The sequence below is a fragment of the Podarcis bocagei genome, assembly GCF_964188305.1.
Source record: "Podarcis bocagei genome assembly, chromosome: 14".
Classification (NCBI taxonomy): domain Eukaryota; kingdom Metazoa; phylum Chordata; class Lepidosauria; order Squamata; family Lacertidae; genus Podarcis; species Podarcis bocagei.
The window spans coordinates 50,423,391-50,440,737 of record NC_138139.1 but is presented as its reverse complement, the minus strand read 5'-3'; the positions used below and the strand labels follow the sequence as shown (position 1 = coordinate 50,440,737).

At 49.1% G+C, this 17,347-nt stretch overlaps 1 protein-coding gene across 2 annotated transcripts; it reads left to right on the top strand.

The window, feature by feature from the left end:
* Positions 1-1,960: 1,960 nt before the first annotated feature.
* NT5M (5',3'-nucleotidase, mitochondrial) lies at positions 1,961-12,506 on the top strand. Of its 2 annotated transcripts, XM_081169709.1 has the most exons (5): positions 1,986-3,034; positions 5,276-5,376; positions 7,878-7,938; positions 9,165-9,279; positions 10,783-11,063. In XM_081169709.1, exons 1-5 carry the CDS (start codon positions 2,726-2,728, stop codon positions 10,923-10,925), a joined length of 729 nt encoding a protein of 242 aa, XP_081025835.1. In that variant the 5' UTR covers positions 1,986-2,725; the 3' UTR covers positions 10,926-11,063. The 2 variants fall into 2 exon arrangements, with proteins under 2 accessions (XP_081025834.1, XP_081025835.1); XM_081169708.1 differs by lacking the exon at positions 9,165-9,279 and having other exon boundaries at positions 1,961-3,034; positions 10,783-12,506.
* The last annotated feature ends 4,841 nt before the right edge of the window (positions 12,507-17,347 follow it).

Genomic DNA, 17,347 nt, shown 5'->3' with positions numbered 1-17,347 from the left:
TGGTCTAGATGTTTTGTGAAAAAATGGCTTTCACCAGTGCTTTAATCTTTCTTGAAAAAGAGGTGCTGGTGTAGGAGGGCAAAGCCTCTTAAGGCTACACTGGAACTCACCATGAAAGCTTCCCTTGTTCTCTTATACAGTGGTACCTCGGGTTAAGAACTTAATTCGTTCTGGAGGTCTGTTCTTAACCTGAAACTGTTATTAACCTGAAGCACCACTTTAGCTAATGGGGCCTCCTGCTGCCGCTGTGCCGCCGCTGCACGATTTCTGTTCTCATCCAGTTCTTAACCCGAGGTAATATTTCTGGGTTAGCGGAGTCTGAAACCTGAAGCGTATGTAACCTGAAGCGTATGTAACCCAAGGTACCACTGTAATGGAAATGGCATCCACCTAAGAGGTATCGGAACTGAATTCCAGTAAGTTCCTGCTGAAAAATACGGTAACCCCTGGCTTTCACTACTACTACTACTATTACTACTACTACTACTACTACTACTACTACTATTTTAAAGATATGGATAGTTCTGCCTGTAGTTCCTATTGCACAATAAAATACGGCAGTCTCTGCAAAGTATAACAATAACAAAAGATTGTTTTATGCTTCCAGGAGTTTCCACTGAGTTTCAACAAAGCTGAAGCAGGGGCAACCAAGGAATATGAGCGCCTTTAGTTAGGTTGCTTGGACTTTAACCCTGGGACCTTAGGGTGATAAATAATTTTTTAATAATAATAAGGGCTTTTTTTCACCCAGAGCTCACAGGAGCTCAGCTCCGACACCTCAATGTTGGAACTGCTTGTGCGCTCATCAACCTTTGCTTGAAAGGCATTCTGCACACGCTCAGAGGCCTACTTCTTCTAATTGTATACACCATGTTGAACCTTGGCATCAGAACCTGATTATTCCAGAGCTGAACCTGCCCGTAGGCCTCATGGACCCTGAAAGCCTCGCTGAACAAAACGAAACTTCCTTCCACGTAAACACACGCAGGATCACATGCCCTCCAAATATCCCTGTTTTCTGCGGACAGCCCGACTTACAAAAGCCATCCCAGTTTCTGATCTGATCCCGGAATGTCCCACTTTTCCTTAGGACGTCCCTATTTTCATCGGAGTGATGTTGGAGGGGATGGAGTTATGCAACTCCTGAGCCAAGGAGATAAGTAGCTATATAGTACTACCTTTAGAAGACAGCCCTGTATAGGAAAGTTTTACAATGTTTATTGCTTTATTATGTTTTTATTCATGCTGGAAGCCACCCAGAGGGGCTGTGGCAACCCAGTCAGATGGGCAGGGTACTAATACTAATACTATAGAATGGACGTCCATATTTTCATTGGATAAATGTTGGAGGGTATGGGGTCAGGCTGCGCTGCGCGGCTGACCTTGCTCGGGTCATCTTTTTTGCAGTGGGGGAAGCAGCCCAATTGAGGAGGTGTTTCCTACCCCTGGGTTTACTTCCAGCGCAAGGAGGGAGGCGATGGGACAAGGCCAGATTTAGGTTTGATGAGGCCCTAAGCTACTGAAGGTAATGGGGCCCTTTATATGTCCAGCTGTCCTTTGTCAACAACAAATTGTCACTGTTTTTTGTGTTAAATATGCTCTATGGTAATTTATGGACCTAATAGGTATCTCAAGCCATTTGCACATAACAAAACATGGTATCTGAAGAAGTGTGCATGCGCACGAAAGCTCATACCAAGAACTAACTTAGTTGGTCTTTAAGGTGCTACTGGAAGGAATTTTTTTATTATAACAAAACATGTATTTTATCAAAGTAATTGTTGAACTGAAATACAATTAAGAAGTATATTAATAGTGAAATACAATTAAGAAGAAGTATATTTTGGGGGGCCCCCAAGAGAATGGGGCCCTAAGCTATAGCTTGTTTATCTTATACGTAAATCCGGCACTGCTGGGGAGAGACCCCGGAGACGGGGAACACAGGAGATCCCATGCGAGGAGCTGGAGGCGCGCTTCCCGGCCGGCGCTGGAAACATGCCGCTGCTGCGAGGCGGCGCTTGGAGCTGCCGGGAGCGCAAGCACCAACCCCCTCCCCACCCGCGGCTCCTCCCGCGGGCGATGGGAAGGAGAACCGGAGCACTGCCGGGTTGGGCTGCTCTGCCGGCGCCTCGGGAGGAGGGCGAGAGAGCGGCTCCCGCGGCTCGGCTGCAACCCAGAGGCGCGCGCACCGGAGCGCCAAGCCGCGCCCGGCCACCCCCAGCGCTGCGGAAGCACCTCGAGGACGCGGCGGCGCCCCACGAAGCGCCCTTGCCCGTCGCAAAGGGGGCGAGGAGAAGGAAGCCCGTGCGGATCTTGCGCGGGACGAGCGTAAGGCACCCGGGACCCGCGCCCACCTTCGCTTCCTTGAGCGCCACCCTGCCGCTGCTTTTGCGCAGCCGGCCCGGGAGCCCTCGCCTCGCCTCGCCGCCCTCTCCATCTCCTCTCCCGGGGCTCCTCTTTGGCTGCAAATCGGGGTGGAGAAGCAAGAAGGGAGCGGCAGGACTCCGGTGCTGCAGCGGCAATCATTGCATCAATAATAGCAATTATCTGCGGGTTTGGCGGACCTCGTGGGGTCCCCAAATCCGTGCGCCGCAGAGAGACAGAAAACCGGGCGTGATGCAGCAGTTGCAGAAAAGGAGGCTGGGGATTTGGGAGCACAGCGACGAGGAAGCCTTGATCCGGCGCCCTTCCCCGGTTTTTTAAGAGAGAGATTCCGCCCTTCTCCATGCTAGCCATGAGCAGCTTCTTCTTGCACCCGCGGCCAGCCCTGCGCGGCTGCTGCGCCCCTTTCCTGGCCTCGGGCGCGGACTGTTTGGCGCACTGCAGCAGACGCAGCGCCTCTTCGCGCTGCGCCCCCGGCCGCCGCCGGCGCCTGCGGGTCTTAGTGGACATGGACGGGGTGCTGGCGGATTTCGAGGGGGGCTTCCTGAAGAAGTTCAGAGCCAAGTATCCGGAGAAGCCCTACATCGCCTTGGAGGACCGCAGGGGGTTCTGGGTCTCGGAGCAGTATGGGCAGCTGGAATCGGAGCTGAGTGTGAGTCAGTGGCCTTGTTGTTATTGTTGTTGTTGTTATCAACATAACGTCAGTAAAGGCAGTTTGCAGATTACAAGAGGACAGATCTCTGCCCCGAGGGGCTTACCATATATAACTAGACACAAGGGCGGTCCACCAAGGAACGGAAAGGGAATTGCAGCTGGAGTAAAATGAAGGAAATTGCTCATTATTAGCATCAACACCACCCACAGTGCCTTGCAAAATACAAAAATACAAATCTCCAAGGGCATTTGTAAATACAAAACCCCAAGGGGCTTGCAGTATATAATTAAACAGAAGGGAGACCAGAGAAAAGCAGAAAGGGAAATGCAGCTGGAGCAAACCAAATGAAATTTGATGTTATCGTTTGTTGGATTTGTTATCTACCATTCACAGTAAGGTTCCAGGGCAGGTTACCACTATTTTATATTGAAACAAATTACAGTGGTACCTCGGGTTACATACGCTTCAGGTTACGGACTCCGCTAACCCAGAAATAGTACCTCGGGTTAAGAACTTTGCTTCAGGATGAGAACAGAAATCGTGCAGTGGCAGCAGCAGGAGGCCCCATTAGCTAAAGTGGTGCTTCAGGTTAAGAACAGTTTCAGGTTAAGAATGGACCTCCGGAACGAATTAAGTTCTTAACCCGAGGTACCACTGTATATTGGTAAGAATACTGTTGTGGTTTTGAAACGTATTAATCGCTTGTTACCTAAAAGGTCTCCTAGCAACTTAAGGTACATGTAAAACATACTGGGGTAATGCCATTAAAAACATGATGCCATAAGGAGGAGGGAGGAAGAAACACAAAACATTAACATTCTGTACAACATTTCCAAAAAGAAAAAAAGGATGGATCCTGAAAATATCGCTGTGTACACATTACAGGCTTACCACACAGCTAGGTTGTTTTTTTCCACAATTTGGATTGAAGCTGGTTTGCTGGGGAAATTCATCAAAACACAGTATTTCACAAACAAATGACAGGATAGGTACGGATTGTGGCCAAGTCGTGTGTACTGGCAGCTCACTGGGTGCATAGTAGCCTGGAATGTGTACAGATATTTATCTCGTGTGTCAAAGCCTAGGTTAGGTCAAGTGTGTCTTCAGCATACCAAGGAAACAATACAATAAAGGTGCCAGACACATCTCTGTGGGCAGGGAATTCCACAACCCAAAAGCTGCCACAAAGCAGCATGCCCTCTTCTGGGCCACTGCTGCCATCCGGAGTTTCTACAGGCGATGGATGGAACTACCAAGATCCTAATAACCAGGAGTGTCAGTGGGGAACGAGGCAGTCTTCAGATATTTGGGGCCCAAGTCATTTAGGGCTTTAAACAGCGACATGAGGCGGTTTTAGTGTAGTGTGATTGGTTTGGCAGCGCTGGGTGCCGGCTCTGCAACAATGATGTGTAAGAGGCGGGGGGGGGGGGGCGCGCCAAATTTTAGTGCCACCCAGGGCACTGCTGAAATTTGAGAATCCAAAGTCTGCCACTGTCTCCTTGATCTGGGCCTGAAAAACAATTTGAACACAGTTTTGAAACAGAGGTTATATGAATAGGAACCCCAGGCAGAAATCTGGCTGCTGCATGTTGGACCAGTTGAAATTTCAAAGTCTTCTTCAAGGGTAGACCCACATAGAAATAAATAAATACACATTTGTTTAGAGTAGTAGATAATAACAAGCACTTTTAAATAGGCAAAGTCACCTCCAAGGCTTTTTTATTATTATTAATGCTTACAACAGCCCTATAAGGTAGGCTACTTTATCCACCTGTTGCATAGAGTGGAAATGAGGCTGGCAGGTAAGTAAGTGCCTTGGAATTGAACCCAAGTTTCAGGCCTGTTCTCCATCTACTGCACAATCCCGTCTCTGTGTTTTTATTAATGACAAAAGTCCAAGCGTGTTCAAAGTCCACAAGGTTGCAAACTCCATCGAGTAGCTAACTCTGTCCTGGGCCTGGGCAGAGCGATTCTATTCCCTCTTGCTGCTATTGGTTTAACTGATCGGATAAGCGGGGAGGACTGGGCAGGCTGGCGAGGGGGTAAACTACAACCCCCAGAATTCTTTGAGGAAAGTCAGGTGTTTAAAATGTGCTCTGTATGCAGCCCTTATTCAAATGTCGCTGCTCAAGCTGCTCTCGTGGATTCTGTTGTGCAGGAGAGCAGCCAAGAGGGCCACAGACTTAACAGACTAATGTTCTCCCCTCCCCAACCTTCTCGCTCTAAAACTCTTTGCAGGAAAAGGCAATTGGCATTTGGGAGTCAAAGAACTTCTTCCTGGAACTGGATCCGCTCCCAGGGGCCGTGGAAGCCGTCAAGCAGATGGCCGAGTTAAAAGAGTGAGTATGTTTGGCAGAATTTGCAAGGGAGAAGCTTCCCCACTGCAGGCACACCCCTGCTCTTCCACCAGCCGGGCTTCTTCCTTTATTTTCATTATTTTGTCCTTCTAGCCTTCTCTACACCAAATAGTCCCAGGGTGAGCATGAGTTATAAGGCCGGGCGATATCTATCAATACATGACACTAAATGTATGAATCAGTCAACAACAACAACATTTTATCTATTTGTTATCGGCTGTTGTTATTTTAGGGACGCGGGTGGTGCTGTGGGTTAATCCACTGAGCCTCTTGGGCTTGCTGATCGGTAGGTCGGTGGTTCGAATCCCTGCGATGGGGTGAGCTTCCCTTGCTCGGTCCCTGCTCCTGCCAACCTAGCAGTTCGAAAGCACATCAAAGTGCAAGTAGATAAATAGGTACCGCTCCGGTGGGAAGGTAAACGGTGTTTCTGTGTGCTGCTCTGGTTTCACCAGAAGCAGCTTAGTCCTGCTGGCCACATGACCCAGAAAAACTGTCTGCTGTCAAACGTCAGCTCCCTCGGCCAGTAAAGCGAGATGAGCGCCACAACCCCAGAGTCGTACACGACTGGACTTACCGTATTTTTCGCCCTATAAGACGCACTTTTCCCCCTCCAAAAATGAAGGGGAAATGTGGGTGCGTCTTATGGGGCGAATGCAGGCTTTCGCTGAAGCCTGGAGAGCGAGGGGGGTCGGTGCGCACCGACCCCTCTCGCTCTCCAGGCTTCAGGAAGCTATCCGCTAGCTGTGGGAGACCCAGCTCTCCCAGGGCTAGCGGAGAGCTTGCCTGCACCCAGAAGCTTGGGGCGCGCTGAGCTCCGCACGCCCCAAGCTTCGGGATTAGTGCAGCGCTCCGCTAGCCCTGGGAGAGCCGTGCGGCTCTCCCGGGGCTAGCGGACTGCTTGCCGGCACCCAGAAGCTTGGGGCGCGCTGAGCTCTGCACGCCCCAAGCTTCAGGATTAGCGCAGGGTTCCGCTAGCCCTGGGAGAGGCGCCCGGCTCTCCCATGGCTAGCGGAGACCTTGCCGGCACCCAGAAGCTTGGGGCGTGCTGAGCTCCGCACGCCCCAAGCTTCGGGATTAGCGGAGCGCACCTGGGGGGGAAATAATTTTTTTTCCTTTATTTCCCCCCAAAAAAACTAGGTGCGTCTTATGGGCCGGTGCGTCTTATGGGGCGAAAAATACGGTAACTGTCAGTTGTTATTTTAACTGCTGCTGTTTCTCATTCTGTTGATTTGTGATCGGTCACTTGCCTTTGTTTCTGTATTTTCCCTCTAAGCGGCCTGAGGGCATTTTGCAGCAGGGGCTAGTCTGTTAGGGGAGATGGGGTGCTGCCCCCATAAAAAAAAACTTCAGTCTGTTCTCTGCTAGGTCCTCCCTGCCTGCCTTCTTACTTGCAAGCAATCCACTGGCTGTCACCTTCCTCCTCCTCCACAGTCGCAGTGATGCCCCTTGCAGAATTCGGCAGGGAGGAGGAGGAGGATAGGGACAAAACTACCATTAGTGGGTTCCATTTGTCACTGGCTCTGGCCCGTGTTGGAAATCCCCCAGGCGCCAGGCATGTTTTGGGGTCCAATTGCACCCACGTGGAGATCTTTGGATGCCAGGCTAGCAGGCTGAACCATCTAGTTTTCTTAAGCAGGTGAGCAGAAGAGCTTATATACTGCATTTATATCCCAGTCTATGATTCACCCCCCTCCTCAGTTAATCACCACAACGACCCTGTGAGGTGGGTGAAGAGTCTGGGACTGGCACAAGGTCACCCAGTGAGCTTCCTGACTGAGTGGGGATTTGAACCCTGATCTCCCAGGTCCTAGTCCAACACTCTCACCACTACACCCCACTGCCTTCCTAAAGTCCTTCTGCTACAGGGCAGCTCTATAAATTAAGCAGGCAGATAAATATGGGGACAGCAAAATGTCACTTAGAGAAGGATCTGGAATATTTTCCAGGAAGCTTGAATTTGTTTTATTCTGGATTGTTTTATTTGATGTTTTAACGTGTTGTAAACCTCTCTGAGGTTTCTCCCCCTTTTAAATACAAAGCAGTGTAGAAAGGAACAATCATAATCACAATCATCTTAATAAGTCTCATTGGGTGGAAACTTCCTGCAGCCAATCTGAAGCTGTGCCAGCGTCGTCGCCCGCCCAGAAGCCGTGCCAGCATCGCGAAAGTCAGTCCCCGCACGGCGAGGCGTCCACAGTGTGTGGGGACTGACCAATCGGGCAGCAGAGTCTGCGTGCCGATTTATGAGCCTGGGGGACCACATCTGGCCCCAGGCCTTAGTTTTCCAACCCCTGGACTAAGTGGTCCATCTGAGGCAGCCTTTGCTTATATCTATGCAGAGCACACTTGAGCTTTTTTTTTTTTTTTTTTTTTTTGCAGGAAGGCCAGAATCCATACAGGATGAATAAATGCAAAGGTAGATTTCTTCTTCTTCTCCACTGTCTCCTTCCCTCCTTCACTATCTCTCTTTTCTGTCATTGTAGGACCGATGTGTTCATATGCACCAGTCCCATCAAGAAGTATCGGTATTGCCCATACGAAAAGGTAACGGGTATATTATTTTTATTACTGTTTCTTCATTTAGATAATTTGTAGCCAGCCTTTCAATCGAACGGATTCCCAGAGCAGAGGACAGTGACGAAATTCAGAATCTTTCCGACGGAAATTCCCTCCTACGTGCAGTCTGGAGAGGCAGGAACTAAGGCGTGTGTTTTGACCGCCTTCTGAAAACCCATCTGTTTAGCCAGGCTTTCCCTGGCTGCAAATTGCCAATACATTTCCTGGGTTTTCCTGGCATTAAATATTCATTAAAACTAGGTAAGAGCAGACTTTAAGAAACAGGAGGCATAAGAGAATGATCAAAATATAGGCAACATCGACAGTTTTAAAAACAACAGAGGTGCACAATTAATTTTATGTCTGGAGGTGCTCGCCGGAACAAAAAAAAGGTTTCTAGCCGGTGTCAAAAACATCACAACGAAGACGGCTGCCTAATATTAACCGTTGCAATTTTATAGTACGTTTTATATACCGTATTTTTCGCTCTATAAGACGCACCAGACCACAAGACGCACCTAGTTTTTGGAGGAGGAAAACAAGAAAAAAAAAATTCTGAATCTCAGAAGCCAGAACGGCAAGAGGGATCGCTGCGCAGTGAAAGCACCAATCCCTCTTGCTGTTCTGGCTTCTGGGATAGCTGCGCAGCCTGCATTCGCTCCATAAGACGCACACACATTTCCCCTTACTTTTTAGGAGGGAAAAAGTGAGTCTTATAGAGCAAAAAATATGGTAAACTGCTTAGAGAGGTTCTGTATTTTAATTGGTATATAACTATTGCTGAGAAGTGAGTGAAATCAAGAACGAAAATAAAGTGATCAAATTGAAAATAAAGTGAAACTCCGGGGAGCCAGGATGAGGCCAGGAGAGGGCATTAAAGTGACGAATAAAGCAGAACTCTCCACGAAAAGACTGATATGAAAAGCCAGTTAAAAGGCACGGACTCCTGGATCAGCCTCAAAGCAGTGGGGAGCTGGCTCCATAATTGCACCAAGTGCAAGATTGCAGACAAATTTTGTGCAGACACCCAGCCCACCTGGAGTCTTGGCTCAAAGTTAAGCTCCACTTCCCGCTCCCTGCTTCCCCATAATGGGGTTTATTTTTGGGGTTTTTGGTCATTGGGGTTTGCTGGTCATGCCGGTGCCAGTTCCATCCTCCCCCCGCCCTCTGCCCACAAACTCTTTTCTTCCACTCTTTCCCTTTCCACTTTCCAGTACGCCTGGGTGGAGAAGCACTTGGGCCAAGAGTTTCTGGAGCAGATCGTCCTCACCCGAGATAAGACGGTGGTCTCTGGCGACCTGCTGATTGACGACAGGCCTGATATAATAGGTGAAGGGGTTGTCCCAAGGGAAAAGGCATCGGGGGCTGGTGGGTGGGTGGAAGTGCAAGGCAGTGAAGGCCCCAACAGCCCTTCAACATTGACACATACTGTGCTTATTTATTTGAATTTGTATACCAGAGCTTGGACAACAGTAGTTAGGCTATCCCTGTCCAGATAAGGGCACAGCTGGACCACCAGTCCAAGCTGATGGAAGGCACTCTGTGCCACCGAGGCCACCTGAGCCTCAAGCAACAGCAATAGATCCAGAACTATAGATCCAGCTATAGATCCAGACCAATAGATCCAAGCTACGTACCCACTCATTCAGAGGGAGTGTAACTCCACCAAGAGCAGGCAACCTCCCATCCACCCGGTCTAGGGAACCACCCACTAACAGTGTCTCAGCCTTATCTAGATTGAGCTTTAGTTTGTATCTTCCTATAGACATAAAAACGTAAGGCTCTCATCACGCAACTCCCATTTTAGGCCTGCATCGCAATCCTGGATTCGCATGAAGTCAGGGCAAGGGTGGAGGGGGAGTGAAAGAGAAGCAGGATTTCAAATGATGGTTTTAAACAACAGCAGGAGTTTAAATGGAGCAGGGATGGAGGGGCACAGAGGAGCTCTGAGGTTATTGGCAGGCAGGGACGTGAAGGAGCTGTGAGAATATCGTTTTTTGCTTTTAGGCAATTCTTCTGTGTGTCACGACAAACATCATCCAGCCTCTCCTGAGGCTACAGCCACTTACCTAGGAGTAAGCCCCATTGAGCGCAATGGGACTTACATCTAAGTAGGCATGTTTAGATCACATTGCTCCCAGCTGCAGGTATCTCTTGGTTAGTACACTATATGGCTCTCTGACAGTTGCTTGCTTACTGCAAATAAGCAAAGTCGCTTACGACAGACTTTGGGGTTTACAGGCATATAGCACACACAGGGCTGTGTCTACCCTGCAGAAATTCAAAATTCTGCTTCGAGGACAGAAACAAAACATGAAACCTATACAATAAGGGTCAGCAAACTTTTTCAGCAGGGGGCCGGTCCACTGTCCCCCAGACCTTGTGGGGGGCCGGACTATATTTTGAAGGGGGGGGGGAAAGAACGAATTCCTATGCCCCCCACAAATAACCCAGAGATGCATTTTAAATAAAAGGACACATTCTACTCATGTAAAAACACACTGAATCGCGGACCGTCTGTGGGCCAGATTGAGAAGGCGATTGGGCCGTATCTGGCCCACGGGCTTTAGGTTGCCTTCCTATGGTATATGAGCTCTGCAGACTGGAGCGCAGACCTTTGTTAGTGGATTGTGAGACTCCACCAGCTGTTGTAAAGCCAATCTTTACACCCATGAAGACTAGAAACTTCTCTCCCCTTTTCATTCCCCACTATTAGATTCCATAGAGCAGTGAGGTGACAGATTTTTTTTTTTAAAAAAAAAACAAACCCCCCAGACAGGCGTTATTCAGTTTAAAAAGGTCCTAAGTCGCCTTCTTTTCTTTGCCTTCCAGGAGCTGAGAAGAGTCCGAGCTGGGAGCACATCCTCTTCACGGCATGCCACAACAAGCACCTCCAGCTGCCTCTTCTTCGTCGGAGGCTGCACTCGTGGGCTGACGACTGGAAGGCCATCTTGGATAGCAAGCGGGCATTGTAGAGCTCATTGGGAGAGTCTCCTCGACGTGCCCGGCGAGGGGCCAGAATCAGTGGTGCAGGCCCGAAAACCACACCTAGGCCCCGTGGGGAGAAGCAGGAAAAACCATGTCTTTGGTTTCAGCTATGGAGCCAGAGACGAGGGCAGGCTTCCCAAGAAAAAGGAGCTTGGCCATTCCGCAAGAGCCATCGCAAAAGCTGGGCCACCGAAGGACCTTTGCCAAGCACCCTTCCTGGGTCTGGCTTGGCCTAGTCCAAAAGATGTCTTATCCCAAAGGAAGGCCCAGCCAGGGGTGTTCACCACCCACCAAGCACTGTTTAGCGTCATATCTGGCTTCCGTAAAGATGGCCGCCATCTTTAACGTCCGCTCCCAATCTCCAGGACTGAAATTTAGTTTGCTTCAGGAGGACGTTGAAATGAGCTGAGGGGCAGGCCGGTCTGGGAGCCACTTCAAAATCCAAAATGTGTGTGTGTGTGAACTGTGGTAGCTCATTTGCCAGGGGAAATGCCTGGGTTGGAGAACCAGTCACCGGTCCAAACATTGTTGGACTCCAGTTCCCATCATCCTTGGCCGTGCTGGCTGGGGATGATGAGAGTTGGAGTCCGTCAACATCTGGAGGGCCACAGTTTCCCTACCCTTACTCCCAGAAACATCCTCTCTCTCATAGCGTTTGATGGTTCAAGATGGCGGCTCGTCAACAAACCCAGGTTTCTGAGCTGAGACCTGGTTCCAACCAAGTTCTCCTTTGGGCTCTCGGTGTAAGCCAAAGCGAGTGCCCTTCTAACGTAAGAAGGCCTGTGGAATCTCAGGTTGGGCGAGGAGGCCTCAGTTCTCACAAATGGCAAGGGAGGAGGCCAACCACGTCATTTTTTGCGGATAGACTCACAAGACTGAATGGACTTCATACCCCACCAAATATCCCTCCAGGTAGAAGAATAGTAAGCCAGGGAGAAATATTCTAGCCTGCTGGTTTTCTATACGAAGGAATTTTTATTTTATTTTTTGGACAGGAGAACAATGTGGGCCCATATCCTGAAGCAGATATGGCAACCCATGAGCAAGCAGACAATTTTGCACTCGCTGCCCATAGGAGCAAGGTCTGAGCTTCGCCTTGAAGAGAACTTTCTGGAACATTTGTGCTATATGTAGCTCTTTAACTAGTGTCTCAGTCAAGTGACACTGGACGGAGGTCTTCCGTCATGAGACACTCTCATTCCCTCCAGACACACGGCAGCTAAAAAGCTTGTGACAGCACACAAGGAAGAAAGCTTTATTGTTCCCGGAAGACGAAAGCCAAAAGGATTCCCCCTCAAGCTGAAATTGGGAAAATGGTCAGAATTCATTTGGCTTCATGAATCTGCAATATTTTGCAAGTTCTGCTTTTGAAATCTGTTTGAGTCTTTTACAAAACGAGAAAGTAAGGAAAGATTGGCTCGTCAATGTATTTTAAAGGCAGCCCTTTCAAGTTTTCAATTCCGTGCTTCGACGCTGTCCTCTTGTTTCCATTATCCCAGTTCAAAACCCCCAAATTCAGCAGCTTTCCTAAACAGTCATGTTGAGAAATAAAACTGACAGAATTAGAATCAGTTTGGATTTCTGCAGTGCTGAGTCAAGCTAGGAAAATGTGCTCTTCTGGGTATCTTTTGGGGAACAGGTGGAGGCAAATCATAGAATCATATAGTGGTAGAGTCGGAAGGGACCCTAAGGGTCATCTAGTCCAACCCCCTGCAATGCAGAAATCTTTTGCCCAGTGTGGGGCTCAAAACCACGATTCTGAAATTAAGAGACTCATGCGCAACCAACTGAGCTATCCCAACAGTTGTCAGATGGCAAATGAATGGAAATCTACCCTTTCTACAGTAGGCTAATTTCTACAAAACACACACTCCTCTGTTTTCCATCCAGACGATCCAAGAGTCCTGTATTGTTTTCCATCTTTCCTCTCAGGCGGGGATGGGAAACCGTTTCCTGGCTGAGGGCCACATTCCCTTCTTGCCAGCCTTTCAAGGGCCACATGCTAGCAGTGGCAGAGCAATAACGTTACCCTTGTATGGTAAGCCAGTTCTTGCCTACCCTCACACAACTCTCTGCACACCCAGACGGCTGAGAGCCATCACCTGAGTCAAGGACACATTCCAGCCAGGCAGAAACTCTCAGTGAGGGTGTGGGGCAGAGCTGGGGAGGGATGTGACTTGTGGAGAGGGGGTATGGCTTGGGGAGAGTCCCACGGGATAGACAGATTCCCCAGGTTTTGGAGTCTCCATCCCTGATAGATCTTCACGAAGGGACAGTCAAACTAGCAGGGCAGCAGAATTCCAGGGCTCCCAGTCCAATCTGGAAAATCTTTTAGGGGTTAGGAGGACAGGACCCGCTTCCCAATTCTCACACCCCGTTTTCCTAATTTTCACCCATTTTTTTTCCTAGGGGCGTTGGAGAATTCTGGCGATTAATAGAAACGGGAGCAGAAATTGCTAACGTTCACTTACTTGCCTCCAATCTGCAACAGAAATCGATCCAGCAAATATGCTGCGGCTGTCGCTTTCGGTTTGCACATGCTATGTTGCTGGTCACATACACGTTTGCATTGTGTTTCCTTTGCACTGAAATGAATGGGGTGGAGTTAGTATTTCATTATTTATTAAATTTGCATGCCAGCCTTCCAGCTGTAGATTTCAATACAGTGGAACCTTGGTTTTCGAACTTAATCCATTCCGGAAGACTGTTCAGCTTCCGAAAAGTTTGAAAACCGAGGATCAATGGGATAGCTGCAAAGTCAACAGGGGGAAATGAAAAATGCGGTTCGGAAGCTGTTTGGCTTCCAAAAATCGTTTGAAAACTGGAGCAGTTACTTCCAGGTTTTCAGCGTTCGGGAGCCAAAACGTTCCAAAATGGAGTTCGGGAACCGAAATTTGGCTGTATACAATATAAAATAGACAAAATAATGCAGCAAGAAAGGAATTTGCAGAATTGATGACGTAATGATGACATTGTGTAAGGCGCAATGTAATTTCAGCACAGCAGACAGCGAGACGACTGATTCTTTGGGCAGAAGGTGAATTGCAGCAGAACAGAAAGAGTACTGCATGTGACACGAATACAGGGTGGAGCAGAAAGTAACGCCTTCTTACACCCCTACTTTCTGTTAGCCGCTACTTTCTCGCCACATATATGAATGAACAAACGTGACCATTCACTTCTATGGAGCAAGGATGAAGGGGCTCCCCTTAGACTCCGGAGAAGAGGCAGCATGATAGAAGTTTATAGAATTTTGCATGGCATGGAGAAAGCAGAAACAGAAATGCATTTCTCATAAGACTAGAAGTCGTGGGCGTCCAAGTGAGCTGAATAATAATAATAATAATAATAATAATAATAATAATAATAATAATAATTTATTACTTATACCCCGCCAATCTGGCTGGGTTTCCCCAGCCACTCTGGGCGGCTTCCAACAAAATATTAAAATACAGTAATGCCTCAAACATTAAAAGCTTCCTTAAACGGCTGCCTTCAGATGTCGTCTAAAAGTCTGGTAGTTGCTGTTCTCTTTGACATCTGGTGGGAGGGTGTTCCACAGGGTGGGTGCCACTACCGAGAAGGCCCTCTGCCTGTTTCCCTGTAACTTGGCTTCTCGCAGTGAGGGCAGCTGTCTACTAGCTCCATCAGGTACACAGGCGGAGACCCTACCTGCCCGCGGACTGTCTCGCCAGAGTGGCACCGCCAGAAGGCCCTTGGCACTGGACCTCAATGTCTGGGTAGAATGATCGGGGTGGAGACGCTCCTTCAGGTATACTGGACCGAGGCCGTTTAGGGCTTTAAAGGTCAGCACTAACACTTTGAATTGTGCTCGGAAACGTATTGAGAGCCAATGTAGGTCTTTCAAGACCGATGTTATGTGGTCTCGGTGGCCGCTCACAGTCACCAGTTTAGCTGCCGCACGCTGAATTAGTTGCAATTTCTGAGTCACCTTCAAAGGTAGCCCCATGTAGAGTGCATGGCAGTAGTCCAAGCAGGAGATAACCAGAGCATACACCACTCTGGCGAGACATTCCACAAGCAGGTAGGGTCTCAGCCTGCATTCCAGATGGAGCTGCCCTGGACACACAATTGACCTGCACCTCCATGGACAGCTGTGAGTCCAGAATGACTCCCAGGCTGCGCACCTGGTCCTTCAGGGACACAGTTAGCCCATTCAGGACCAGGGAGTCCTCCACACTCGCCCGCCCCCTGTCCCCCAAGAACAATACTTCTGTCTTGTCAGGATTCAACCTCAATCTGTTAGCCGCCATCCATCCTCCAACCGCCTCCAGACGCTCACACAGGACCTTCACCACCTTCACTGGTTCTGATTTAAAAAGAGGTAGAGCTGGGTATCATCCGCATAATGATGCGACATGGGCGTTGAGAGATTCAGGACAGATAAAAGAGAATATTTCACACAGGGCAAAGTCCCCATGCGGCTTTCCCCCAGATCCCAAAGTCAGCCACCAGAGGGCAATATGTGCAAAGACATTATTTACTTTCTCACCCTGTTTGCATGAGTATTTTTCTGAGAAGTCTTCCAGCTTCCATGGATTTTTTTTAAAGGCACAAATCCCCAAAGTACTTGTTTTCCTAGTTACACAGTGTCAGGTAAACGGTACATTGCTTCCAAGAACGTTTTACTATAGAAAGTACAGCTTAAGGGAGGGGAAAGTTTGAACAAGGTCCCTTGTTGGTATAACGGCAGCAGCTCATGTTTGTTGGCAAAGGACCATGCTGAACTGCTAAAGGGACACGGGTGGTGCTGTGGTCTAAACCACTGAGTCTCTTGGGTTTGCCAATTAGAAGGTTGGCGGTTCGAATCCCTGCAATGGGGTGAGCTCTCATTGCTCTGTCCCAGCTCCTGCCAACCTAGCAGTTCGAAAGCACACCAGTGTGAGTAGATAAATAGGTATCACTATGGCAGGAAGGTAAACAGCATTTCTGTGCGCTCTGGTTTCCGTCACGGTGTTCCGTTGCGCCAGAAATGGTTTAGTCCTGCTGGCCACATTACCCAGAAAGCTGTCTGTGGACAAACGCCGGCTCCCTCGGCCTGAAGCAAGATGAGCGCTGCAACCCCATAGTCGCCTTTGACTGGACTTAACTGCCCAGGGGTCCTTTACCTTTCTTTTACCTATGTTGAACTGCTACCTGATCCATGTGTAAGAACCCAATGAGTGGCTGCTGTACTCAGGTTGTTTTCTCAGAGATAGTACCATTTCCTGGAAGCATGAGGAGGGGAGAGAGCTGTGGTGTTCAGGCCTTGCTTTTGATCACCCCCCACGGGCCTTTGATTGGCCACTGTGAGACCAGGATCGCAAAGCAGACGGGCCATTGGGCCTGATCCAGAAGGCTCTTCGTCAGTTCTTCTAATAAAAAAATTCCTTCCAGTAGCACCTTAAAGACCAACTAAGTTAGTTCTTGGTATGAGCTTTCGTGTGCATGCACACTTCTTCAGATACACTGAAACAGAAGTTGCCAGATCCTTCTATATAGTGAGAGTGGCTTATTTCTCACCACCTCACCCCTTGCCTTTTCCTGTAAGACCTATTACAGTCATTAAGAGTCGTCAACAGGCTCATCTCAGCTACCTGCCAATCTCCCATTCCCACCACCCTTCTGAGTAATACCCCTCCCCACCTTCTCACTATATGGAAGGATCTGGCAACTTCTGTTTCAGTGTATCTGAAGAAGTGTGCATGCACACGAAAGCTCATACCAAGAACTAACTTAGTTGGTCTTTAAGGTGCTACTGGAAGGGATTTTTTTATTTTGACTATGGCAGACCAACACGGCTACCTATCTGTAACTTCAGTTCTTCTGTTGGTGATGCAGTTCCTCTGCTGACAGTGCATAAACGCATCGTGCGGATCGCCAAGCTGACGCTTGTTGACTCACAGCTGAATGTATAACCCGATTATATCCACCGTGATGATCTTTGATAGGTGATGACTCATTCACACGCAAAGAGTCAAAAAGATTCACCGAGCAATGACTGGGTATACCAGTATACTCACTCCTTGTGGCAGCAAATTCAAGGGGTGAGTGCCAACAGTGAATGTTTAGAGGGTGGGAGAGTATATGCCCGTGCTGCCCAGGGTGGGCGCGCTCCTGAGGAGGGTGTGGCGCGGAGGGTGCCCTCCCAGATGCAGGATAGGTGCTCGGAGTGGTGCGCATGCCCTGCAGCTGGGGGCAGAACGAGCCACCCACGGCGGACATTCAGCGCACCACCCACCCGCGACTCCCAAGTCTCCCCAAAGCTGCCAAAACGAAGGGGGAAGGGGGGAATGCTGCTGGCAAAGCGGCACAGATCCCCCCGCTTACCCCAATGCCTCGGGGTAGGCTTGGGAGCCATGGGTGAGCGACACGCCCAATGCCACCCCCCTTAGTGAGGGCACCCGGG

Bases quoted from the DNA above. Each gene is read 5' to 3' on its own strand.
- NT5M (XM_081169708.1), top strand. From the start codon at position 2,726: ATGCTAGCCATGAGCAGCTTCTTCTTGCACCCGCGGCCAGCCCTGCGC. The intron at 3,035-5,275 runs GTGAGTCAGTGG...AACTCTTTGCAG, and splicing joins AGCTGGAATCGGAGCTGAGT to GAAAAGGCAATTGGCATTTG. The intron at 5,377-7,877 runs GTGAGTATGTTT...CTGTCATTGTAG, and splicing joins CAGATGGCCGAGTTAAAAGA to GACCGATGTGTTCATATGCA.